Raw genomic sequence first — 27,482 nt, forward strand, 5'->3', positions numbered from 1 at the left:
ACCTTACTTCGGGCACCTAGTGGCAATCACATCAGGAGTTTCTCAGATCTAGTTATGGCCGGTGAATGATCGAATTAGCCATAAAACAAGGAAAAATTGAGGGAGGTGACTCCAGTAAGAAGTCTCTCGTGAAGAACAAAGAACGGAAATCAATAATGTCAACACCTACAACCCAAACAAGGGTGTTACGATCTCAAGTTCAAATACACTGCAGCTGTACCATCTGGTACTTCTAACAGAACCAGAGAGAACCAAGAAAGGAAAGGGAAAGAGAGCAATTCGATCCCATTCCCATGACATACAAAGAGTTATACCAACAGCTCTTTGATACTCACGTTGTGTCGCCTTATCCTATGGATCCAATAAAGCCCCCTTACCGAGATGGTTCGACGAGAATGTTAACTGCGAATCATGGCGTGTATAGGGGCATTCAATCGAAAATTGTCTCGCATTCAAGAGGCTTGTACAACGAATGCGAATACGAATTGGATCACTTTCAACTCCGGAACACCAAACGTCGCCCAGAATCCCTTGCCAAATCATCAAGAGACTGGAATTAACGCAGTCACCACCGAGAAGGGCAAGAGAGTCAAATTGAGTGTTTCAGAAGTTAAAGCTCCTTTGGCTTGGGTATGGAGCCAAATGGTAAAAGAAGGGCTTGCACTATATCCAGATACAGCAGGAAATGAATACGGTAACCATTGCTGTTACCACAATGAAGAAGGGCATAAAGTGCAAGATTGCCCAGAGTTCAAGACATTAGTCCAACTCATGATGGACAGAAAAGAGCTGGAGTTTTACGAAGAAGTTCAGGATTCCCCGGAAGCAGAGTTTGCGCTACTGGAGAATCATCAGAAAGAAGATTGGTAGGGAAGTCCATTGGTAATTACCCCTAAAGCAAAGACGACGACAACAACTCAAGCAAAGGTGTTGATCACAGCACCTCGCCTTTTCAGTACAAGGACAGTCGACAAGTGCCATGGAAGTACGAATGCCAGGTGAGTACTTCCAAAGAATGTGATAGCAAAGTGGGGCAGAGACCACTTGAGCCTTTCAAAGAAGATGTATTGGCTACAATGAACCTATAAAGGAAGAAGTTAAAGAATTTCTCAAATTCTTGAAACATAGCGAGTACAGTGTTGTAGAACAGCTCCACAACTTGCCAACGCGCACTTCAATGTTGGCACTTTTGTTAAACTCAGAGGCACATCGGGAGGCACTGTTGAAAGTCCTAAATCAAACGTTCGTGCCACAAAACATACCAGTCAGCAAGATGGATCGACTGGTGAACAATATTCAAGCTGATAATCTCATCTCATTTTCAGATGATGAGATTCCATCCGGAGGAAGAGGCCGAACAAAGGCATTACACATCACTACGTATTGCAAAGGGCATGCCCTACCAAGTGTATTGATCGACAACGGATCGCCCTAAATGTGATGCCTTTGATTACATTAAAGAGGCTGCCAATGGATACCTCTCATATGAGAGCCTATCAGAACGTGGTCCGAGCATTTGATGGACTAAAAGAGAGGTAATTGGCAAGATTGCCGCTAACGATCGGACGGCCACCTACAATGTTGAGTTTCTAGTGATGGATATCATATCTTCCTATAACTGTCTTTTGGGAAGGCCATGGATTCATCAAGCAGGTGCACATCCACTCTACATCAAAAGTTAAGTTTGTTATCGACGGGGCCTTAGTAATCATTAATGCTGAGGAAGATATCGTGGCAAGTGTGACCACGGATGCCCCGTACATGAAGTAAACGATGAAGGTGTAGATGCTCATTTCGATCCTTAGAATTCGTGAATGCCACATTCGTAGCAGAAGGAAAAATGATTCCTAAACCCCGACTATCCAAGTGCACCAAAATGGAGGTCAAGCAACCTTGGGACGAGGCGCTAAGACTGGAAGAGGGTTTGGGAAGCATTTACAAGGAAAGATTAATCCAGTCATTCTTATTTCAAAATTAGAGTTTGGGCTGGTTTTCAGCCCAATTATCATGAAAAGAGTAAGGAAATCCAGAAGAAACGGGAAAGAAGATTAGCCAGGTTGACTGGAAGCGAGTTTCAACGGGAACCAATGGTATTCCCACCTCTTTATCACACATTCAAGTCAGGGGTTATGTGTTTGAGACCACCTCATCTGATTTAGAAGTGGCTTTGAAAGATTTGAATATCAATGTCGTGACTACAGAAGATGCGGACAACGCCAATAAATCTGAAATCTACCCTCTGCCACCTGGGTTTGTGCCTAGCAATGGTCGGTGGAAGAACTACCTGTGGTTACAAGAGTCTTTCAGAGTATATTCGAACTATCCCTATTTGTCTATACCCGGGCAATAGGTTATCTTTTGTAAGGGGAATAAGCATTGTTTAAATTCAATAAAAGATGCGAATTTTCTTCATGTCAAACATTTTTCTTATTTCATTTCTTCTGAAACCATTTTTCAATACTCCATTCTATTCTCTTTCAAATTTAATTTTTGATTGTTTCGTGTGGGATATTTTCCTCTCACACATACACATTTTCTTTCCTTCAGGCCCCCAGATAACGAATGTAGGCACTGATGATCCTAATCCGGAGGTGGATTTTGAATCGGCCATTTGTCTGGGGAATTCGATGAATGCGACAATGAGGAAAAGTGCAACTTACCTACCGAATTATTGAGAATGGTAGAAAGAGAAGAGAATCAATACTGCCATGAGGAAAATCGAAATCTTCAATCTGGGCACTGACGAGGATAGAAAGGAGGTTAAAATCGGTACAATTCTTTCAGATGAAGCAAGACAAAACTTGATAGTCTTACTTCAAGTACAGAGATGTGTTCGCTTGGTCATATCAACATGCCGGGACTAGACACAGATATGGTAGTCCACAAACTGCCTATCAAACCAGAATGCAAACCCGTGCAGCAAAAGCTGAGGAGAATGCGACCAGAAATGCTCCTTAAGATCAAGGAAGATCAAGAAGCAATTGATGCTGGTTTCCTCCAAGTGGCCAATATCCGGAATGGGTGACCAACATCTTGCCTGTGCCAAAGAAAGACGGGAAAGTACGCATGTGTGTCGATTACCGGGACCTTAACAAGGCAAGTCCCAAAGACAACTTCCCTCTGCCACACATTGACACATTGGTGGACAATACAGCCGGGAACGCTTTCTTTTCATTCATGGATGGATTCTCAGGATATAATCAGATCAAGATGCATCCTGAAGATATGGAGAAGACCACATTCGTCACAATGTGGGGAACTTTCTGTTATAAGGTGATGCCATTTGGATTGAAGAATGCTGGTGCAACATATCAGAGAGCTATGGTGACCCTGTTCCACGATATGATGCACAGAGAAATCGAGGTTTACGTCGATGACATGATTGTCAAGGCATAGACTGAGAATGAACATGTCGAGAATTTAAGAAAACTCTTCCAAAGATTGAGGAAGTTCCAGCTGCGACTGAACCCGAGCAAGTGTACCTTCGGGGTAACATCTGGGAAGTTGTTAGGATTCGTAGTCAGCATGAAAGGGATTGAGGTGATCCTGATAAAGTTAAGGTTATCTAAAATCTACCTCCACTACGAACACAGAAAGAGGTCCAAGGTTTTCTGGGCAGATTGAACTACATAGCACGATTCATATCTCAGTTAACCGAAAAATGTGACCCAATATTCCGACTTCTTCGAAAAAATAACCCCGGAGGGATGAAAATTGCCAGATTGCATTTGAAAAAGTAAAGGAGTATTTGTCTCACGCTCTAATCCTGATGTCCCCTATCCCAGGCAAACTCAATGGGGTGTGTCCTGGGTCAACATGATGAGTTTGGAAAGAAGGAAAAAGCCATATATTATTTAAGCAAGAAGTTCACCGATTGCGAGGTCAGATATCCTCCTATCGAGAAGGTTTGTGCTCTAGTCTGGGCTACAAAGAGACTCAGACAATACATGTTGTATCACACTACATGGCTGATCTCTAAGTTAGATCCTAAAATAATGATGGGTGTACCTGCTCTATCTGGAAGGTTAGCCGATGGCAGATGCTATTGTCTGAATTTGATATCGAGTACGTAAGCCAAAAAGCAATAAAGGGAAGTGCCATATCAGATTTTTTGGCAAGCAGAACCGATGAGAACTATGAGCCGCTAAGCTTTGACTTCCCAGACGAAGACTTGATGGCTATCACCTTAGAAGAGACTAGTACTTCTACCTACAGTTCCTGGAGAATGCATTTTGATGGTGCATCAAATGCATTAGGACATGGCATCGGGGTAATACTGATTTCCCCAGAAGGGAATCATTACCCATTCATTAGCAAACTGAATTTCGATTGCACCAACAATATGGCAGAATATGAGGCTTGTGTTTTGGGAATTCGAGCTGCAATGGGGAAAAATATCAAGACCTTACGGGTATACGGATTCAGCCTTAAATCTATCAGCTCCGTGAGAATGGGAAACCAAGGATGTAAAGCTGGTAGAGTATCGGAAGCTAATAATGGATTTACTCGAAGAGTTTGATGAAGTCACCTTCCACTATGTGCCGAGAGAAGAAAATCAAATGGCTGATGCCTTAGCTACCTTGGCAGTCGTATTCAAGGCTGGCGGGGAGTCTGAAATGATGCCAATTGACATGCAATCGTATAAGTACCCGGCTCATTGTTACCAAGTCGAAGAGGTGAAAGACATTAAGCCTTGGTACCATGACATTCTGCAATACATCAAGAATCGGAGTTATCCAGAGGAAGCGACCGAGACTGACAAAAGAACCATTAGAAGGATGGCAGCTGGATATGTCCTTGACGGGGATGTCTTGTACAAGAAAAGCCATGACCAAGTCCTATTAAGGTGTGTAGATGCAGAAGAGGCAAAAATGATAGTGGAAGAAGTACATAACGGAGTTTGTGGAACATGCAAATGGGCACATGATGTCAAGACAAATAATGAGATGCGGATATTTTTGGTCAACACTGAAAAGTGATTGCATCAACTACGCTAAAAGATGTCATAAGTGTCAGATTTACGGAGATAAAATAAATGTTCCACCTCATCCACTTCATGTGATGACATCACCATGTCCTTTTTCTATGTGGGCATAGATGTTATCGGGCAAATCCATTCGAAGGCTTCGAATGGCCACCGTTTCATTCTCGTGGCAATTGATTATTTCACCAAGTGGGTAGAGGCTGCTTCCTACGCTAGTGTTACTCAGTCCACTATTTGCAAGTTTTTGAAGAAAGAAATCATATGTCGGTATGGTTTACCTGAAAGAATCAGTACTGATAATGCTACAAACTTGAACAACAAAATGATGAAAGCTGTTTGTGAGCAATTCAACATAAAGCATCACAATTCTACTACCTACAGACCAAAGATGAACGGCAGTAGAGCAGCAAACAAAAACATTAAAAAGATAGTGGAGAAAACGACTGAGACCTACAAAGACTGGCACGAGAAATTTCCTTTTGCTTTGTTCGCTTACCGAACCTCGGTATGAACCTCGACTGGGGCAACTCCATTTTCACTAGCTTATGGAATGGAAGCAGTACTACCCATTGAAGTAGAAATTTCGTCACTACGGGTCTTGACAGAGGTCAAACTGGATGATGCAGAATGGGTACAATCTCGATACGATCAGCTGAACCTGATAGATGAAAAGAGACTGAAAGCTATTCATCACGGTCAAATCTATCAGAAACGAATGATTCGGGCACATGACAAGAAGGTGCGCCCGAGAATATTTCGTGAAGGAGACCTAGTGCTAAAGAGAATTTGGCCAATCCATAAAGATTACAGAGGAAAATGAATGCTAAATTGGGAAGGACCTTACGTCGTAAAAAAGGCCTTTTTCGGAGGAGCCCTTGTCCTGGCTGAAATGGACGGACCAGAACTGCCACATCCTATCAATTCGGATGCAGTCAAAAAATACTTCGCTTAGGATGAAAACTCGAGATGGCATCCTAAGTCGAAAAAGAAAAGAAAAAAAAGAACAAAAAAGAGAAAATGTTTAGGGTGAAAACCCGAAAGGGCACACTAAATAGAAAAAAGAGAAAAAAAAACAAAAAAAAATAAGGTGGGTTCAAGATGAAAACCTGTAAAGGGCGTCTTGCAACCAAGGATGAGTCCAAGTTGAAAACCCAAAATGGCGATTTGGATATTAATTCAAGAAATCCAGACATCCCGGCATCTGAATCCTCTACAAGATTAACGAGTCGGAGAAAGGTTGCACTTTCCTGAACATTGTCGCATCTTCAAAGATCCCTCGGCAAAGGTTGCGTTCAAGGTCACTTAACGGCTTATCAGTTCAACAGTGCCCACATTATCAAGATCTAAGACATTCATTCACACTTCATCATATATTCATTTTCCAAAATGTTTGTCATTTGTTCTTTTTCCCTTATGAATAAAGACAATCTTTTCTCTAAATCAATTCCTTTTGAGCATCTTGGGTTGAATTTAAACCTAATGATTTATTTACTTTTGCAAAAGATAATTGTATATTACTGTACAAAGACTCTTTGAAAAGTACAGGTACTCGGAAAGTCGATCAAGGCTCATGCACATAAATGAGATGGTCGAGAAGCATTTTCCAAATCAAGGATAAAAAATATCAGATTTAAATATTTGAAGAATTCAAGATCGGGAATTAGAACTTCAAGATTCCAGAATCAAGAGTCAACAAGACAGGCAATCGGAGATCGAGATTTCTCTCCAGAACCCAAAATAGCATATGTTGCATATGCATTTTAGGCATACCTAAGAGCATTGCATCCATAGCATCGCATATATGCATAACTTTGCAGGTTCTAGCTAGAGTCAATTTCAACTTCACAACGAAGGATATTGGACTCGAAGCAACACCATTTACTGAAGATTGGATTTCAACTTTACAGCGAATGATATCCAATTCAAAGCTCAACTCCACAGCGAAGGGGCTTCCCAGTTTCATTCAGAGCCAATTTCAACTTCACGACGAAGGATATTGGACTCGAAACATCCACGATTTCAACTTCATCACAAACAACATTGGATTTCAACTTTATAGCGAATGATATCCAATTCAAAGCTCAACTTCACAGCGAATGGGCTTCCCAATTTCATTCAGAGCCAATTTCAACTTCATGACGAAGGATATTGGACTCGAAACATCCACGATTTCAACTTCACGACGAAGGATATTGTGCTCACAAACAACATTGGATTTCAACTCTACGATAAAGGATATTTGATATGGACGAAATTTGTATCTTTTAATCTTTGCCCTATTGTCGTTACACGATAATGAGCAAAGAGGGGCAGCTGTAGACACTTCATTTCGCCCTGGCCCTTCTCTAAGCAACTTGCTGCCATCACTACCCCAGAGCGTTAATGCTTGTTTCCTACCAATCCTACAGACGCATGTGATATCTGATCTAAAGTATGATCAGATTGCAAATTGTTATTTTTTATGTAAAAGCTATGTAAGAAAATGGCTATAAATAGCCGATTGAAATAGAAGAAAAGGGGGAGGAGGAAGAATTGTAAAAGGGATTACTCTTGTTTTTCAGAAGGGGATAGTAATAAAATACAAATTTTTTTTTCAGCAATTCCTAAGGTAGTTTAGTTTATATTTCAGTTTTCTTTAATTTTTTTGTTCAATTCGAATGCAACTAATAATAAGAATTTTAGTTTGTAATTTTGTTCGTAGTTAACATAAATTCCACGAGTTTAAAAAAATAATTAAAATAAAAATAAAGAGTTAAGTTACCTTGCTGCAGTACGTCGGAGTAGGGGTGTCGTCGTCGTCGGGTCTAGAGTCGAGTGGTTGGTGTGGCTCTCGATTTTACTGGAAATTTGGGACTCCATGGATGCTCTGCGTGAAAGAAAATGAGAAGAAGGTTGTGGGTTTGATATGTTACAGAATAAAAAATGGGAAAGGGGGTTTTATTTGGGGTTCACGTGTTCTGGAGTTAATTTAGGTGGGGGAGTGCTTTTAATTTGAATTTTGGGTTAACCTCACATAGGATCCTTTAATTTATTGTCATCTTTTATAATGGTCTCTTTTTGTTTTGGTCTATTTATGTTTAAGTCACTCTATTATCGATGTTTTTAAAAATCAGTCAGTAAACTTGTGTGGTTAATCACGTCCAGGTCCCTCTAATATTACATTGTTTTTACATTCTAGTCACCGAAGTTCTATGTTTTTATTTTATTTCACTTTAGGTGCTTTATTTTCGTTATTTTCAATTCGATCACCAATATGTTATATTTTGTGATGATTATGCATGTAACTTTTATTTCCTTTATTTTCACTATTAGTTTTGATTTAGTCACTAACATGTTATATTTCTTGTTTTGTTTATTTCTAATTTTGCCACTTTATTTTATGTCTATTTTACTTTAGTAACTATTTATTCCTGATTGAGTAGTGCTTTTTTTTTTGTATGTTTATCTTTGTTTATTCATTTTAGCTATTATCTTATGTATTCTTGTATTTTATCCAACATAATTATATTTTACTATAATTTGGATAATCATGTTATTTTAATTTTATGTTTCACCCACTATTTTTTTTACTTTATTTTAGTTTAAGCATTAATGTTTCAATACTTTTGTTTTATTCCCGTTATTACTTATTTTGTTGTTTTTCTTATTAGAACTCTACTTTGGTCGTTATACTTTCAAATACTTTATTTTAGTCATTATTTTACATTTGGTTTAATCATTGTTTGGTATTTTAATTTTCTGTTTCGCTATTTAGTACTTTAAATTTCTATTTTTATTTAATCCCTTAATTTATGTTTTCTTTTGTAGCTTATTCCTATAATTAATTTGATCCATGAATTTTAATCCTTTCCAATTTAATTTTTTTAATTCGAATTTTCTTTTATTCTTTTTATTTACTCTTTTTTTATTTAAATTTTAATGCTAACTCTTTTTGTTTGTTTGTTTTAGTTTTTTTACTTTATTTATGATCTTTTTAGGATAATTTCAATCAATCAAAGGTAAGTAATTTGAATCAAATTTTTAAATTTTAATTTTAATTTTAATTTTTGTAATTAAGACAACCGATAAATTAAATGGTACCGAAAGGACAGTTCAAGGGTGCTAATCCTTCCTTGACTGTAACCGACTCCCGTGCCCGACATATTTCTGGTAAAACGCAGATCAGTTAAGATGGTATCCGATCAACCTAAATATTTTTTTATGATCGGTGGCGACTCCTAATATTTTATTTAAGTTGAAGCCCAATTTCGGGCCCACCCGAAAGGCGGTCGAGACAATTTCATGGCACAGTTGGCGTGGAGTGCACCATTTAAGCATATAGAAGGTACCTCGATTCCCCTGGAGCTGTGAATGAATTTTTGCGCAAGGAACATGAAGCTGTGTAACAACTTTAGGTTGTTAGTTTAATCTGTTTTTTCTCTAGTCAATATATATATATATATATATATCATATTCATATATTAATTTTTTATTTATTATAGTATTTGAACTTGTCTATATTTCTCAAGTTGATATTCTTTTTATAAAGATGTTAAAGGGAATGATGTGTCACTCTGATATTTTATCACATTATCATCAAAAATAATATATATATATTAAAATAGAATAAAAAATTATATAGTAATAAAAAATGTTAAAAAATATCAATGTGAAACAAATAAATGAGTGTTAATGTAGGAATTGCAAAAGCCCAGTTGAAATGGGCTGGTTGGTTGAGCAAAGCTTGTTCAAACCCTGAGGACGACGCCAGGTTGAGAGCAACTTTCATGGAAGACATCCGGCAGTCAGAATTATGAATTGCCCACCGTGAGACTCGATCCCACGACTACAAGGATAAGAACCTTGTGCTCTACCAACTGAGCTGGACGGGCAATTCATATATGAGAGATTGTTCGATATTGAATCATAAGTTTAATGTCAATAAAAAATAAAATAATATTTTATCATTATACCAAAAAATCATTTAACGAATTTTTTATTACACGGAGAATATTTTTTAATACAACTATATATTTTTAAAATAAATAAAATAGCCTATGTGATATTATATGTAATATCCCAATTTAGGGGCTAAATTTAAGAAATTATAAAATGGTGAATTTAATTGGAATTTTGGAAGAAATTGATGATTAAATTGAATAATTTCAAAGTTGACAGACCGTTTTAAGAAGTCAAGGAAGTTTAGTGGCTAAACCCATGATTTAACCATTTTTTATATATGTTGAATTATAATTTTCCCCATGCGCAGGTTCAGCTGATATTTTTCAGTTTTCCCTCTTCGATCAACCAACTTTCAACTCCGATCTACTCGCCGTCCGACCTCCGATCGACGAGCCGAAACCACCATCGTGTTCATTGTCAACCGAGGAACCAAACCCCTCAAACCTTTCATCGTGAATCACCGCCGTTCGTCGTGAATTTCAGTCGGAAATATCATCGGTAATAACTCGATTTTAGTTGGTTTTTCATCGATTCACGACGATCGGGTCATCCGTTTACGATACCTCCCGCACCATCGTGTTCCTTCTGTCGTTCCGAGTCCACCGGTGTCCTCCCTTTTCTCCGGCGGCGGCGGCGCATGTGGAGGTGAAGCGGTCAAAGTTTCCGATTCGTTGAAATCGAGCTCTCCGCCGTTCAAAAAATTGAACTGAGCTTTTTAAGTATCTCGAAATCGATTAAAATAATTTTTAGGAATTTTTCCGGGAATTTTCCGATATCATTGCACTGTTCACGCGCCGCCACTGCAAGAGGGGATGGTCCAAATGATCGGTTTGACCGGTTTTGGTGAATAGTTGACAGGTTTGACCGGTCATAACCCGACCCGACACGTTGACCCGACCCGATGACCGTTGACCCGTTGACCGTTAACCGGCGTTGACCAAAACTTTGACCGGCTTTGAACGAGCATTAAACGACCTTTGACTTCGACCGAGTATACCTATCCTGACATTTTTCGACGTTCCAAATCCGATTCCACTGTCTGTTTTTTCGAAATTCGAACCCGAAGGCCTCGAAATTTCCGGTCAAACCCGTTGACTTTGATATTGACCGAAGATTCCAAATTTTTGAAAAGCCATATTTTATGCTTTCGACGTCCTGAATCCGAATCCGAAGTCGGTTTTGCCAAATTCGAACTCGGTAAGCTGTTTTTGACTGATTTATCATCCGATTCGATCCGTTTTTCAGAATTAAGCTCCGTTTTTTTTATGTAATTTCTGTTTATATAGATCCGATGAAATATTTGAAGTTGAATTGAAGATCAAAGGTGTTCGAATGGAATTTTTATGGTCGATCAGTATTGCACAGAAATCGAGGTAATACTTTACTACCTCTTTATGCTTTATGGAACATGTTTATATTGATAAATGCATGAACAAGATAATGTTGGTCACTTTGGTGGAGTTGAATAATTTATACACTCGATATGATGTGGTAGAAATTCTGTAACTAATTACTGATCGAATGACTAATATAAGAGATTAAGGAATTGTGAGATTTAATTACAAGTTTGTGATTAGTGATAAAGAAATCAGCCCTGTATATGCAACTTATAATTTATTTCATCAAAGGTTAAATGTTAAAGGTATTTGGATGGGAAATTATGAGAATACTCCGGTAGGGTAAAATTATGAAAATACCCTTATGTTATAAAAAGACAAGATTTGAATATGGAAGTTAGATAAGAGGATTTTACAGATATATTGATTTGATAAAAATATTGATGTGTATAAGAAATGTTAGTTTTATTTGGAAATTATGGATAACCGGTTTTAATCCTATGAGAGTTTGTGAAGGATACTAGAAGTTTGTTAAGAGAACCGTTTCAAGATCAGAGAGTATTCAAGAAAGCAATTAATTATAGGATCTCAAAATCATATTATTTTTGTTAAGAGTTAATACCGAAATTACGAGAATGCCTTGAGAGGTAAAATAGTCCGAGTTGACCCTGAATGAGAAAGTACTTTGAGGATTCGTACTTAACTCGATTAAGTACGGATTCAATTGTTAAAATCATGTCTTTGTACAGAAAATTCATGATAACCTGTTTGTAACTTCTAAGAAGACAGTGACCTGAAAATTCAGAGTTAAGAATAAATTATCGAGGGTGTTCTTGTGTCAGAATTGTTTGAAAGTTCTGGAATAAATGATAAGTTGGATTTAAATAATAAGACAGAATGGAAAGAAATGATTGAAATACACCGAATCTGTAAAATGACCATAATACCCTTGTAGTATAAATGACCCAAGAATATCACCAAGCTCAGGAATGATTAGATATCCTCGAAATCGCTTAATGAATGGAATAAAACTGAACACCAAAATTACCAAAATACCCTCATGACCTATACTAAGTAAATGCATTGGATTAATTAAGGAATCCAAATAAGCATGGGTATTGGCCTACCTTTAAAAGTAATGGAACACAATTTAAGTGAGTAGATCAACCCTAAAGCTATGTCAATACCTGAATGGCATAGATATTACTGGAATGCGTGTTCGTCTTCTTAAGTTTGACTAAATGATAAATTTTGGAAGTATTCAACTCAGTTCAACTCTAGATCGTATTCAGTACTAAGAATTGGACGCTTGTTCGACAAATCAACCACGAAGACCAAATTGAATGGAATGGAAGTACAACATGTATCTGAAATTCATAAACGTTTGAATTACTCTGGAAAATCCTGAAGTAACTAGAATGGAGATGACTGCTAAATAAAATAGGTAACCTCAATGACTGAGGATTTAGTAAGTGATTTGGATAAGCTTGGAAACTCTGATGAGTTTACGTAGTGTACAATTACAATGGGTTGTGAACAAATTAATCAAGTACGTCAGCATTTCATGATATTGTGGAAGTGTGGAAATGAAATAAAGACATTGGAAGATTTATTCAACGATGATTCCGAAAATGGTTTATGGACAAGAATTGTGGTATTAAAGAGAAAATACCCTGGAAGAACAATGAACTGACCAATCGACAGGCATTAGTTCTGGGAACTATTCATCTAAGAGTTGTCTGATAATCCGATCATTCGACATAGATTGTAAATGTCCTGAATCTTCATTTCTTCCTTACAGCTCAAGTCATATTCTGAATAATTGATGATTTTGTCAGTTATTGAACTCTTCCAATAGTGATTCCGAATTCCGATATTCTATCGGCATACTAAATAACTGTGTTTCTCTGCCTGATACAGTACCTCTAAATAATACTTGTAAACTCTGGTGTGTTCCCTAATTATATAAATATTTTATCTGATTTCCAATTTGAATTCTGTTCTGATACGTTACCTGAATTCTATTCTGATTCTGATCTAGATTCTGTTATGATATCTGATATGAATTCTGTTTTGATTTCTGATATCTCCGTTTACCGACGGAGAAATGTTTTATCTGGGGGGTTATTGTTGGAGGAAGATTACTACAGGCTCCTCGGCTGTGTGCTCAGGGCCTTACTGTTACTGGTTGTGCGGGGTGTATGGTTCCGGGGAACCTACACAAACAGATTGTGAAAGGATGAGGGTGTATATATATATGCTTTAAAAAAAATATGTATCTTTTTACTGGTTTTATGGGAACACACTAGATAACCTATTCTGATCTCCTGAACTCAGTCATCCGAAATATTTCTCTGAACTGAAAGCTCATTGTCTGTTACCACCTGAAATATCAGTAGGATCTCTGCTCAGCATAAAAATCTGTAAATGTTTGGAAACAATAAGGAAACATATATTTATCTCTATCTGCACGTTCATCAGCATCATCTGGTAGTTCTGTATTACTGAGCTTTCCAAAGCTCACTCTATTACTCACCTTTTCAGGTTAAAAGAATTGTACCAGTGCATCTATCGACTTCAGTAAGGGAGTTCGTCCGGCGTTGTTGCAGAGTATGGTACATGTGATTAGGGGGCATGTAATTGTATTTTGATTTATATACGAGTTTGGAAATCTGTTTTATTTTTAAATAGTGAAACTGATTTTATAAGTTTACATGTTTTGATAAAAAGTTTTAAATTTTTCGCTATAATTACAGTGGGTCGCTCCGGTGGCCCTAATGTGACTTCCCGGATCGGATCGAGCTACCCGCATCGGTCTGAGGGGTTACATTTACTGGTATCAGAGCTAGGGTTTGAGTCAAAATTTTTAAGTTAGACCGGTCGGTCGAATGTCAAAATATGTCTAATCAGTACATGCCCTAGACTACAATCGTACCTCCCTGAGCCGGAACTCCAGGGCTGAGTCCTTATCTGTAGCGAGTAAACCGAAGTTTCTATCCGTTAAGGCTATACTTGTACAAAAAGGAATACCAGTAACATTTGTTTTAATGTTGTTAAGTACCTCACGAGCCATGTGAGAGTTAATTATCCGAGAAATTCTAACTCGACTCCAGAAATGAAATTGGGATATACTACTGCTTTAGGAGCCTATTATCGTGACCAAGGCTGAATTGATTACTTAAGGAAATTTTCGTTCGGATTCTTTTATTGAAATGAGGGAGGGTTCTGATAAGAAGGTATATTCAATTGGTCAAGGATTAGTGGAGGATTCGTATTTCTATAAGAGCTACATGGAAAATATAAAAAAAAACTTATGGAAGTTTCATCTCTGCAACTATGTGACATGAATGAATTTCGAGGACGAAATTCTTTTTAAGGAGAGTAGAATTGTAACATCGCAATTTAGGGGCTAAATTTAAGAAATTATAAAATGTTGAATTTAATTGGAATTTTGGAAGAAATTGAGGATTAAATTGAATAATTTCAAAGTTGGCAGACCATTTTAAGAAGTGAAGGAAGTTCAGTGGCTAAACCCATGATTTAACCATTTTTATATATGTTGAATTATAAGTTTCCCCGTGCGCAGGTTCAGCTGATATTTTTCAGTTTTCCCTCTCCGATCAACCAACCTTCAACTCCAAGTCCGACCTCTGATCGACGAGCCGAAACCACCATCGTATTCGTTGTCAACCGAGGAACAAAACCCCTCAAACCTTTCGTCGTGAATCATCGCCGTTCGTCGTGAATTTCAGTCGTAAATATCGTCGGTAATAACTCGGTTTTAGTTGGTTTTTCATCGATTCACAACGATCGGGTCATCCGTTTATGACACCTCCCGCACCATCGTGTTCCTTGTGCCGTTCCAAGTCCATCGGTGCCCTCCCTTTTCTCCGGCGGCGGTGGCGCGTGTGGAGGTGAAGCGGTCAAAGTTTCCGATTCGCTGAAATCGAGTTCTCCACCATTTAAAAAATTGAACCGAGCTTTGTAAGTATCTCGAAATCGATTAAAATAATTTTTAGGAATTTTTTCGAGAATTTTCCGATATCAGGGCACTGTTCACGCGCCGCCACTGCGCGTGGGGATGGTCCAAATGACCGGTTTGACCGGTCATAACCTGACCTGTTGACCCGACCCGTTGACCGTTGACCGGCGTTGATCACTGTTGACCAAAACTTTGACTGGCTTTGAACGAGCATTAAACGACCTTTGACTTCGACCGAGTATACATATCCTGACATTTTTCGACGTTCCAAATCTGATTCCGCTCTCCGTTTTTCGAAATTCGAACCCGAAGGCCTCGACAATATCGGTCAAACCCGTTGACTTTGATTTTGACCGAAGATTCTAAATTTTTTAAAAGCCATATTTTATGCTTTCGACGTCCTGAATCCGAATCCAAAGTCGGTTTTGCCAAATTCGAACCCGGTAAGCTATTTTTGACTGATTTATCATCCGATTCGATCCGTTTTTCAGAATTAAGCTCCGTTTTTGATGTAATTTCTGTTTATATGGATCCGAGGAAATATTGGAAGTTGAATTGAAGATTAAAGGTGTTCGAATGGAATTTTTATGGTCGATCAGTATTGCACGAAAGTCGAGGTAATACTTTACTACCTCTTTATGCTTTATGGAACATGTTTATATTGATAAATGCATGAACAAGATAATGTTGGTCACTTTGGTGGAGTTGAATAATTTATACACTCGATATGATGTGGTAGAAATTCTGTAACTAATTACGGATCGAATGACTAATATAAGAGATTAAGGAATTGTGAGATTTAATTACAAGTTTGTGATTAGTGATAAAGAAATCAGCCATGTATCTGCAACTTATAATTTATTTCATCAAAGGTTAAATGTTAAAGGTATTTGGATGGGAAATTATGAGAATACTCCGGTAGGGTAAAATTATGAAAATACCCTTATGTTATAAAAAGACAATATTTGAATATAGAAGTTAGATAAGAGGATTTTACAGACATATTGATCTGATAAAAATATTGATGTGTATAAGAAATGTTAGTTTTATTTGGAAATTATGGATAACCGGTTTTAATCCTATGAGAGTTTGTGAAGGATACTAGAAGTTTGTTAAGAGAACCGTTTCAAGATCAGAGAGTATTCAAGAAAGCAATTAATTATAGGATCTCAAAATCATATTATTTTTGTTAAGAGTTAATACCGAAATTACCTGGTTAAGAAATTACGAGAATGCCTTGAGAGGTAAAATAGTCCGAGTTGACCCTGAATGAGAAAGTACTTTGAGGATTCGTACTTAACTCGATTAAGTACGGATTCAATTGTTAAAATCATATCTTTGTACAGAAAATTCATTCATGATAACCTGTTTGTAACTTCTAAGAAGACAGTGACCTGAAAATTCAGAGTTAAGAATAAATTATCAAGGGTGTTCTTGTGTCAGAATTGTTTGAAAGTTCTGGAATAAATGATAAGTTGGATTTAAATAATAAGACAGAATGGAAAGAAATGATTGAAATACACCGAATCTGTAAAATGACCATAATACCCTTGTAGTAGAAATGACCCAAGAATATCACCAAGCTCAGGAATGATTAGATATCCTCGAAATCGCTTAATGAATGGAATAAAACTGAACACCAAAATTACCAAAATACCCTCATGACCTATACTAAGTAAATGCCTTGGATTAATTAAAGAATCCAAATAAACATGGGTATTGGCCTACCTTTAAAAGTAATAGAACATAATTTAAGTGAGTATATCAACCCTAAAGCTATGTCAATACCTGAATGACATAGATATTACTGGAATGCGTGTTCGTCTTCTTAAGTTTGACTCGATGATAAATTTTGGAAGTATTCAACTTAGTTCAACTCTAGATCGTATTCAGTACTAAGAATTGGACGTTTGTTCGACAAATCAACCACGAAGACCAAATTGAATGGAATGGAAGTACAACATGTATCTGAAATTCAGGAACGTTTGAATTACTCTGGAAAATCCTGAAGTAACTGGAATGGAGATGACTACTAAATAAAATAGGTAACCTCAATGACTGAGGATTTAGTAAGTGATTTGGATAAGTCTGGAAACTCTGATGAGTTTACGTAGTGTACAATTACAATGGGTTATGAACAAATTAATCAAGTACGTCAGCATTTCATGATATTGTGGAAGTATGGAAATAAAATAAAGACATTGGAAGATTTATTCAACGATGATTCCGAAAATGGTTTATGGACAAGAATTGTGGTATTAAAGAGTAAATACCCTGGAAGAACAATGAATTGACCAATCGACAGGCATTAGTTCTGGGAACTATTCATCTAAGAGTTGTCTGATAATCCGATCATTCGACATAGATTGTAAATGTCTTGAATCTTCATTTCTTCCTTACAGCTCAAGTCATATTCTAAATAATTGATGATTTTGTCAGTTATTGAACTCTTCCAATAGTGATTCTGAATTCCGATATTCTATCGGCATACTAAATAACTGTGTTTCTCTGCCTGATACAGTACCTCTAAATAATACCTGTAAACTCTGGTGTGTTCCCTAATTATATAAATATTTTATCTGATTTCCGATTTGAATTCTGTTCTGATACGTTACCTGAATTCTGTTCTGATTCTGATCTGGATTCTGTTCTGAAATCTGATATGAATTCTGTTTTGATTTCTGATATCTTCGTTTACCGACGGAGAAATGTTTTATCTGGGGGGTTTATTGTTGGTGGAAGATTACTGCAGGCTCCTCGGCTGTGTGCTCAGGGCCTTACTGTTACTGGTTGTGCGGGGTGTATGGTTCCGGGGAACCTACACAAACAAATTGTGAAAGGATGGGGGTGTATATATATATGCTTTAAAAAAAATATGTATCTTTTTACTGGTTTTATGGGAACACACTAGATAACCTATTCTGATCTCCTGAACTCAGTCATCCGAAATATTTCTCTGAACTGAAAGTTCATTATCCGTTACCACCTGAAATATCAGTAGGATCTCTGCTCAGCATAAAAATCTGTAAATGTTCGGAAACAATAAGGAAATATATATTTATCTCTATCTGCACGTTCATCAGCATCATCTGGTAGTTCTGTATTACTGAGCTTTCCAAAGCTCACTCTATTACTCACCTTTTTAGGTTAAAAGAATTGTACCAGTGCATCTATCGACTTCAGTAAGGGAGTTCGTCCGGCGTTGTTGCAGAGTATGGTACATGTGATTAGGGGGCATGTAATTGTATTTTGATTTATATACGAGTTTGGAAATCTGTTTTATTTTTAAATAGTGAAAACTGATTTTATAAGTTTACATGTTCTGATAAAAAGTTTTAAATTTTCCGCTATAATTACAGTGGGTCGCTCCGGTGGCCCTAATGTGACTTCCCGGATCGGATCGGGCTACCCGCATCGGTCTGAGGGGTTACATTATAAATAAAACTTTTGTGATAAATATAACAACTATATATCTTTTCCTTGTTTAAGTTGCGATTAGAACCCCATTAAACGATCTCGATAGTAAAGAAACGAGTGTTATTTTTTTAGAAGTCTTAAGTTTTAGTAACCGTGTTTATAGCATGCATATACATTATAAAATGATTAAGAGAAATTCTAAACAAATACTATTTTATAATCACTGCAATCAATTAAAAAAGTTTAAGATCAGAAGCTCCGAAAAGTCTTAGCAATAAAATGTAAAAAAACAACACACACCCCCCCAAAAGAAATTTTAATTATTATGTTATTTAAAATTATGTAAAATTGGAAGAAAAATGATTTTTTAAAATTAGTTTTTATATTTAATAAAATTTTGACACAATTTAGAACTCTTTTGTAAAATTTTATAAATGTATCTTTATATAAAATATTTTATTTACTTCAGACAATGTGTTTGTTTAATCATACTATATATTATTATTGTTGCATATTATGCTTATATGCTTAAATTGCCTGCCAGAAACTGTCACAAGACAAAATGACTCCGTTCACCCATTTGTTTGATAGTGTTAAATCATCATCACCGAATATTTAACCTTTTTCCTGTCAGTCTGGTTGTTTTCGCTTTCTCTTTTGTGTTCTTTCACGCATATCCTCTGCAATCATCATTGCATGATTTTCATTTTCCTACCCTTTCTTCTCCACCGCACGATGAGCCGAAGAAATTATATAAAATATGTTTCGTTGGGGGAAAATAATGAAAATAAAATGGGTGAAAAATGAAAGAGGGCGAAGAGAATCAGATGAGGAGCCGCAAGAGTTGACGTGCAGAAGCCGAAAGTAGGGTAGCGCACGTCAGTATGCATTGCATTTGCAATTGTAACGGTCCCCTACCCCTAATTCAAAATCAGACTTTGTCGCCGCATTGGGAAGAGGAGCCGCACGTCACGTCATTTTTCACGCGGCTTACGTTACGTTACGCTACGCTGCACTCTTTCTATTTATTAATGGACTTTCAAAAAGGAACAAGCTCATTTTTTTTTATTATTATTATGTATGTTCGGGAGAATGATATAGATGCCCCTGTACTTTATTGGAATATTCCAATATGGTATTTCTACTTTCTAAATATCTAATGTTTCCTTGTACTAAGGGTGAGCATTTGGCCGAGACGAGTCAATAAATTTTCATTTGGTTGAGTTGATGAGTCTTATTCTATAACTTAAACTTGATTTAATTTTTCTTTGAGTTGAGTCATTCGAGATTTCATTTAAATTTAGTTGTAAAAATTTATAATGTTATGATTCTGATTGATTTCAACTTAAACAGCTCTTTATAACTATATGCAACATTCATAAATATCGTTCATATATTTTCATTTACGATACATATATATCATACATAAGTGAAAGGCTCAATCCAAACTTGAAAACTAATCCATTAATTACTAAAAAATTGAATTATTATAATCGTATTTTATAACTCAAACTTTCTTTAAAATTCTTAATCAAATAAAAACTTTTAATATCTAGTCGAATTTAAAAAAAATTAAAAAATTTAAACCTCTACTTTATACTCTATTTATCTAATATTAGTAGAAGGATTTATTGTTAAAAAAATAAATATTTATTCGAATTACTTTTATATGTTTCATTCTTTTATCAGATATTTAGTCGAATTACTTTTATATGTTTCATTCTTTTATCAGATATTTAGTCGAATTACTTTTATATGTTTCATTCTTTTATACTTATTAAAATAAATATATCAATCATTTTTAGGATAATTTAATCATTTCCCTCATTCTAATTGACTTGACATGTGATTAAATTTATCTCCTTCAAGTGTACTTGATCAACATGAGATAAAAATAATGGGACCGAAGAAATAATATTTAATAGTGTTTGGAATCAATCACAATATTGATAGATGAAAATAAAGAACATGAGTACATTGATATGTAAAGGCTAGAAGTACACATTGAAATTTTTTAAAAGGTACAGTGGGCATTCATGCTATTATCCCTTTATTTTTATTGTCGTTTTATGGGTTCTTGGGCTTTGGAGGATCAATATGTCCCACCAAACATAGTTTTCTTCCACAATTAGGCCAAGGCCCACTCGAGCTTCTGCATGCGTTTTGTTCAATGGTCAATTTCATCATTGAAACCCCATATAATTTCCAAACCAAAAACACATTATTATTTTATTCAAAAGTGGATTACAGGTCCTCATGCGTAAAATTTCTTTGTCATTTCTGAAATTCAGTGTAGCTATAATTTTTAACTTCGTTTATGATATGTAAATTTGGGCTGATAATGTAATGGAAAAGCCTATTATTTAGAGTATGAGGGGAATTATTTTCCCAAGTAGTACGATTATTATAGTGTACGCCGGAAGATATTTGGACGACACGACGTCTTCCCTTAACTGTATGTATGTCCGAAAGATTCATGTATGGTCATCTTCTTCAACGTCACTCAAATTATACAAAAAACACTCCATTGTCCATGCAAATAACTCTATGATTCTATGGAACAATAGATAAGAACAAAAAGTCACCTCATTATCTCTATGATTTTACGTTTATAATATTAAAAATATTCACAGATAATAAATAAAACATCAATAAATTAACATAAAAATGCATAATAACATATTAAATTAACTTTATTGGGACACATCCAACTCAGTTGGTAGAGCACAAGGTTTTTAACCTTGAGGTCGTGGGATCGAGTCCCACAGAGGGCATTTCATAATTCGGAGGTCTCTTACGGAAGCTGCTCTCAACTTGGTGTTGGGAGTAGCCTACTATCTTACCTCCCCTACCCCATATATATGGGAAAAAGGGACAACCATTTATTGGGACACATCACCCATGTTCCAAAGCATGCAAATAACTCAAAATTCTTCAAGGTTATTTATTATTTGACAAATAATATGGACCCACCTTAAAATTTTTAACCAAAAAATATATATATTCTTCGTTTGCATGGTTCACTTGAATCACTTGCCCATTTCGTTAAAAGATGGGATGGGACAAAATCCAAGTCACCACCACCATTAATGTAGATAGATTTCCAAAGGGAGAACGTTTAAGGTTGCCAATAACAAGCAAAATAATAATTAAAAAGTCTTAATAACATGCAGTAATTGATAATTCTAGATGATAATCTTAAAGGGGAAAAAGCATTCTTAATATTATCAAATACTAAAATCTAAAAAACAGAAGATGTATGTGATACGATGGAGATACTAAGCATGTCATATTAATGGCATGTCTTGGAGGTTAGTGGAAATCGTTGTTTTAGTTCTGATAAAGTGAACGACGATTTCGGCTTTTTCCTTCTCATTTTCAATATGATAATAAATTTATGGGTAAACTACTAGTTTAATACCTCAACTATTACTTTATTTTATTTTAATCACTCAATTGTTTTTTTCTCTTCAAAATCATATACAATATAGTTTAAAGATTAACGGTGATGTTGATGTGTCACCATAAAGCAATGTCAAGTCATCATTGAAAAAACTTAAGAATAACACGTCAACGGTTCTGTTAATTTTTTAACAGTGAGTGACCAACATGAAACTAAAACGTAATTTAGATATAAATTTTAAAATAATAGTCGAATTATCAAAATAAAATAAAAATAATAATTGAAATACTAAATGTTTAATTTACCCATTGATTTATTATGTTGAATGATTGAATCCGATAACGATCATCCTTTTCTTTCCATATAATGGATATAGCATGTGATGAGAATGAATATGGAAGGGGAGGGTGATTTGATAAAGATGGAAGGCAACATGAAGGCCGGCGCCATCAATCTATTCCGGCAGATAATCATATACGAAGTGACCCCCAGTTTTCATCTTGATTTTGATTGATACACCTATTCGTATTCCTATTTGATCGGATTAAAGCTGCATGAATGCTCAATTTATGTTTTTGCCATGTTCGCACTCTTCATTGTCCAAGTATGGCTAAAACTCCCAAGTGAGGAGCCCGTTCATCTTTCACTTCCACAGGTATATCTATGTACCTAGCTATGATAATGGGCTGAATCAAACCTATCAAGTTTGAGTTAAATATTCGTCCCTCTACCTATCTAGCAGCAAACGATGCAACGCCGAAATGGGTATAAACTAAGAAATAGTTGTTCCCTCGATGTTTTATCATAATTACTGTACTTTTACCCTATGTATGCATAAAGCAGATAGTAGCTTAAGATAAACAATAGGTTATAAATTATAAGTTCAAGCTTTAAGTTCTTTCACTTCTTTAATTAATAAAATAAAGTATAGCTTTATTCAATCAATAATATATTAACCAGTTAAACATACATTTGATCAAAAGCTTCCATGGCATATCTATCCAACTTATTAATTCCAATATTTAATCTATGTTGTAAAAATCATAAAGAATGTGGAGGAATATTGATTGCTTAATTTGCTTAACTTAGAACTTTATCGACTACCGAGGAGCAGGGGAGTAGCTGAGCAAGCGCATAGTACGTGATGGTCCAGGACCTTAAAGAATAGGAGCCCCGAAATAAAATATATCTACCGGTTGTTGTCATTAAGAAGCAGAAAAATAAATATAGAGCAGCGGTTAGATCATTAGGCCCATGACTTTGTTGATCTTAAGGACGAATCCCGTTAACAAGAAAATTTATTTTTAGAAAAAACAAGTTCAAATTTGCACATAGCTCCCAAAATAGAATATATGTATCAGTTTTTTAAGTTAATAAAATTAGTCATTTATTATTTCAGAAAAATAAGTTCGAGATCTAAGAGTCACTTTACAAGAATTTACACAAGACCTCCAATAACCTAACCACGCCCTGCCAAGGAGCTAAAATATCTGCTTCCTGCTGTCAAGTCAAAAAACTACATTATGAACTTGCTGGAGTTCATAATTCATCTACATCTTAATTTAAAGGAAAGTTTCCTCTCGCTTGTCTAACATCAATAGATCAAGAAAAACATTGGAAGCTGACCATCATTGGCCTTCCTCCTCCTCCTCCATTAATTCTTCTGGTGCATTAAGAAAACAATAAAAATGGAAGAAAACAAATAATAAAACTTGAAACTTATGGTGCTCATAGGAAACATGAATCATACTCCCACTCCCTATTCATATCTCTGAATTACAGTGTACATATGTAATTCTTTTACAAAGGGTGGCACTAGTTGAAATCATGCATGTGATCAGAATTAAGGAAAAAATAGTAGGAGCGGGCGAGAGACTCGGAATGGGGCTTTCTTTTCCCTTGCTTGGTGCAAATTCCCTCTTGAAAAACTTGAGAAGCTAAACTTGTCTACTCGCTTCTGTTACTGGGATCGAAGTCCTTCCCGTATTGCTGAGGATGATAATAATCAGGACCCGAAGAGCTATCGTAATTGGTCGACGATCTTGTATGGTCCAGCTGGTAGTACTGTGATGAGAGGGTGGATGATGCTGACATTGAAGAGAATTGAGGAGATAAAGGTTCTTGATTGAAGTTTAAGAGATTGGAGGCGAAGTACGAGATATCAGCATCATTACTACTTGAAAGCAGCTGAGCATATTGAAACAAGTGAGGGTATGAATCCTGAGTCGACCATGATGAAGGTTCGACTACGGGTGTAGGATTTTGTTCGGAAAGGACCGTGCTTGAATCTCCAGGGCCGGTTAAATGGCTCACCTCCCGGTTCCCTTGGACTCGTTCAGGAAAATTTAGCTTTGCCTTGTTTCCTTTGAACTTGAGAGCAGCTCTATCATAAGCAAGGGCTGCATCTTCAGCTGTGTCAAAAGTGCCAAGCCATACTCGGGCTGCTTTCTTCGGGTCACGAATTTCAGCTGCCCATTTGCCCCATGGCCTTTGCCTCACTCCTCTGTAATGTCTTTTCCTCGTGCTTTCTTCAAATACAAAACACAGGCAATGCATATGAAGAAGAAAGAAATTATATCCTTGTATTTACAAGAGTTATGCATGGTGTTTTCTGCATGGCAGTGCTCTAAATGTGTATGAAAGTAGTTTTGTGTCGCAACTTGGTCACCAAACTTCGTTTCCTTTTCTTAATTCTAGAGTTCTCCAAATGTTGGACTGAAGTTAACCAAACCCAATAAAGAAAACAAAACAAAAACAAACATTTGTTTCATATAAATACTAACAAGCTTTTGCACTACTTCTGATCAGTGGTTTCTCACCACACCTTTTGCAAATGCATTAAAAAAGAAGAAAGCTACATTCAATCATGACTGTTTCAATGTAATTTATATCACTACTTTCCTTCTTCCAATAAACAGCTAACAAGTTTCTAAGTGTTTTAGCACCACAAGAAACTCAGAAAGAAGCTCGAAACCCAGATTTCCTATGAGCAGTTACTTTCAAAGTTAAGCTCATTTTAAAAGCGATGAATTTCAGATATGTCCCAAGGTCAAAGAAGATACTATGAAAAGAAATGAAAGCATCCCACGTAATGGAAGCTCCTACAGCTTATCCAGTCGTAAATAGATAAGAATAATATATATATACACAGTGTAAACGCAGTACAGTACACTGATTTTTATTGGTGGAAATAGAAAGAGGGTTGCTTACGGAAAGTAGGTTTTGGACTTAGCCGCTGGATACATTGAACTTGACTAACCCTAGCGTGGAGATTTCCTTAGTTTCCATTTTCATTCCTCGACGAGCCTCTGCCTAGAGGCTAGATCTCTCTCATTTTCACTATATATATGAAGAGGAAAATTTTGTAGGACAGGGAAAAAAGAAACGAGAACTGAACAAAACAAGTTGAAGCATCAGAAAGCCGACCGACAAAAGGAACACAAGGCCATCTTTAACACGTAATCTTTTAAACTGTTTGTCTGCAAACCCTAGTTGTTACCTAACTTAAATAGGTAAGTCGGTCATAGATGTATATACCTTGATCTTGAACCGCAGATTGTGGCGCTGATGAGGGAGTCGGTGTTGATTGTGGGAAGCTAAGCTGCTGTTCATTGGTTCCCATCACTCGAGTAAGAGCAGTGACCATGGCCGTCATGTCCGATGATTCAGGCCATGAGCCTGCTGCTGATTTGCTTTTCTCCTCCGATGTTTCGGATGGAAGTGGACGTTTCCCATGCCTTCGATCCACCTTTCCACCCCCACCCCGCCTAAAAACAAAAGCTAGTAATACTATGTAAATAGTTGGCAGATATCAGAAGAATGGTTTGCAGATAGCTAACAGCAGGCAGGGGGAATACATGTTATTATGATTGGGAAGATGCTTGGGATTAAGACAGGAGCGGATCGAAGAGTGTGTGAGATTGAAGTGAGGGTGCAATATGTTTGGGGTTGAGCTATATAATTGGGAAAATGGGGGAGGATATTTAGATGAGGATATTTTCGGGTTTTGTTGGATCGGAGACTGGACACATGTTGGAGTTCTTTTACTTTTATCTCCAGCTTTACAAGGACAAATTCTAAAAGGGTAAATATATAGATTTTGGTGTTTGAATTTAATTTCATGGATCATTTTGGTTTTTAATCCAAATAGATACATGAACTTGGTTTTAAGGTTTCTAATTGGCTTAACATAAAAATATTTGTAAAAAATATTTTTTAAATGTAATAATTTATTTTTAATTTTTTTATTTTAAATAAAAACTTCAAAATTATGAGAATACGACATGTGTCACTTAACGAGATTTTTAACAGCCGTTATGATCAGGGCACTTAAAATGGTAATTTTTGTAATGTTTGACACTTGAATTGACCGAAAATAGTTTAAGTACCTAAATGAAAAAATATATATAATTTGAACACTTATTTTTAAATTAAGCCTTTTAAATTTGATGTCTAAACTTTTGCTTAGTCCAATTAGGTACATAAACTTTATGTTTTTGTTCAAATAAATACTTAATTAAGTACTTAAGTTTAAACATCTAATTAGATAAAAAAATTAATCACCAAATTAAATCTTAAAATCGAGTTCAACTACTAAAAGTATACATTTAACCTTTTAAAAAGGGAAAATAGAAAAGGGGCAATATACTATTTGAATCATTTGATACTTGAACTTCTCTCTACGGTTCAATTTTGTACTTATATTTTTTGTCTAAATTAATACAAGAACTTGACTTTTGTCATATAATATGTTGCTAGCTTGGTACCAGTGCATGTGATATAAATTAAATTTAAGTATCAATTTGAATCAGAAAATTAATTTACATAAAAATTATATATACCAATTTAAACTTTAAAATTAATTCCAAGTACTAAATAGTATATTAACCCAAAACGGAATAAAGGAATAAATCAATTAACGTGGTGTTAAGACAATATCATACACTGAAATTACAAATCCACTTGAAAACAAAAAGCAAATAAATAAAGCAAATAGTAATATAAAGGCAAGTAGGCAACTCAACGGTCCACATGTTTCTCACATGTAGGAATGACAGAACGGTTCGAACCTGACGGAAAATTCGAAATCTGATTAAATTCGGATCGAGTTTAAATAATATCGGGTCGGGTATTGAGATAAAATTCGGAGTTTTTTTAGATTCGAGTTCGGGAACGGGGCAAGGTATCCCCGCCCCGATTATATATATATATATAGTATGTTATATTTTGTATATTAATTATTAAAGTAAAATTTGATTGATTTATTGACAAATTTCTCAACGTAGAAAGCTACCAAAAAAAGTGACAAAAGTGACATGACGATTTTGGATGACTTTATTTAACTTAATATTACGTATGCATCTTCGTTGTATGATTTGAATATCGGAACAAGTTTGTATTTAATTATGTATGTGTTTT

General features: G+C 35.9%; 1 protein-coding gene across 3 annotated transcripts; it reads right to left on the bottom strand.

Moving 5' to 3' along the window:
• Positions 1-3,414: 3,414 nt before the first annotated feature.
• LOC120215208 (ethylene-responsive transcription factor ERF113-like) lies at positions 3,415-25,976 on the bottom strand. 3 transcript variants are annotated; one of them, XM_039212943.1, is made up of 5 exons: positions 25,923-25,976; positions 25,602-25,820; positions 24,008-24,592; positions 6,410-6,412; positions 3,415-3,429 (listed from the first exon to the last, which is right to left on the bottom strand). In XM_039212943.1, the coding sequence occupies exons 2-3, from the start codon at positions 25,717-25,719 to the stop codon at positions 24,012-24,014; spliced, it is 699 nt and encodes a 232-aa protein (XP_039068874.1). In that variant the 5' UTR covers positions 25,720-25,820; positions 25,923-25,976; the 3' UTR covers positions 3,415-3,429; positions 6,410-6,412; positions 24,008-24,011. The 3 variants fall into 3 exon arrangements, with proteins under 3 accessions (XP_039068874.1, XP_039068873.1, XP_039068872.1); XM_039212942.1 differs by lacking the exons at positions 3,415-3,429; positions 6,410-6,412 and adding an exon at positions 23,770-23,920; XM_039212941.1 differs by lacking the exons at positions 3,415-3,429; positions 6,410-6,412 and having other exon boundaries at positions 23,796-24,592; positions 25,923-25,975.
• Between the last annotated feature and the right edge of the window lie 1,506 nt (positions 25,977-27,482).

The sequence above is a fragment of the Hibiscus syriacus genome, unplaced genomic scaffold (assembly GCF_006381635.1).
Source record: "Hibiscus syriacus cultivar Baekdansim isolate YM2019G1 unplaced genomic scaffold, ASM638163v2 tig00110114_pilon, whole genome shotgun sequence".
Lineage (NCBI taxonomy): Eukaryota > Viridiplantae > Streptophyta > Magnoliopsida > Malvales > Malvaceae > Hibiscus > Hibiscus syriacus.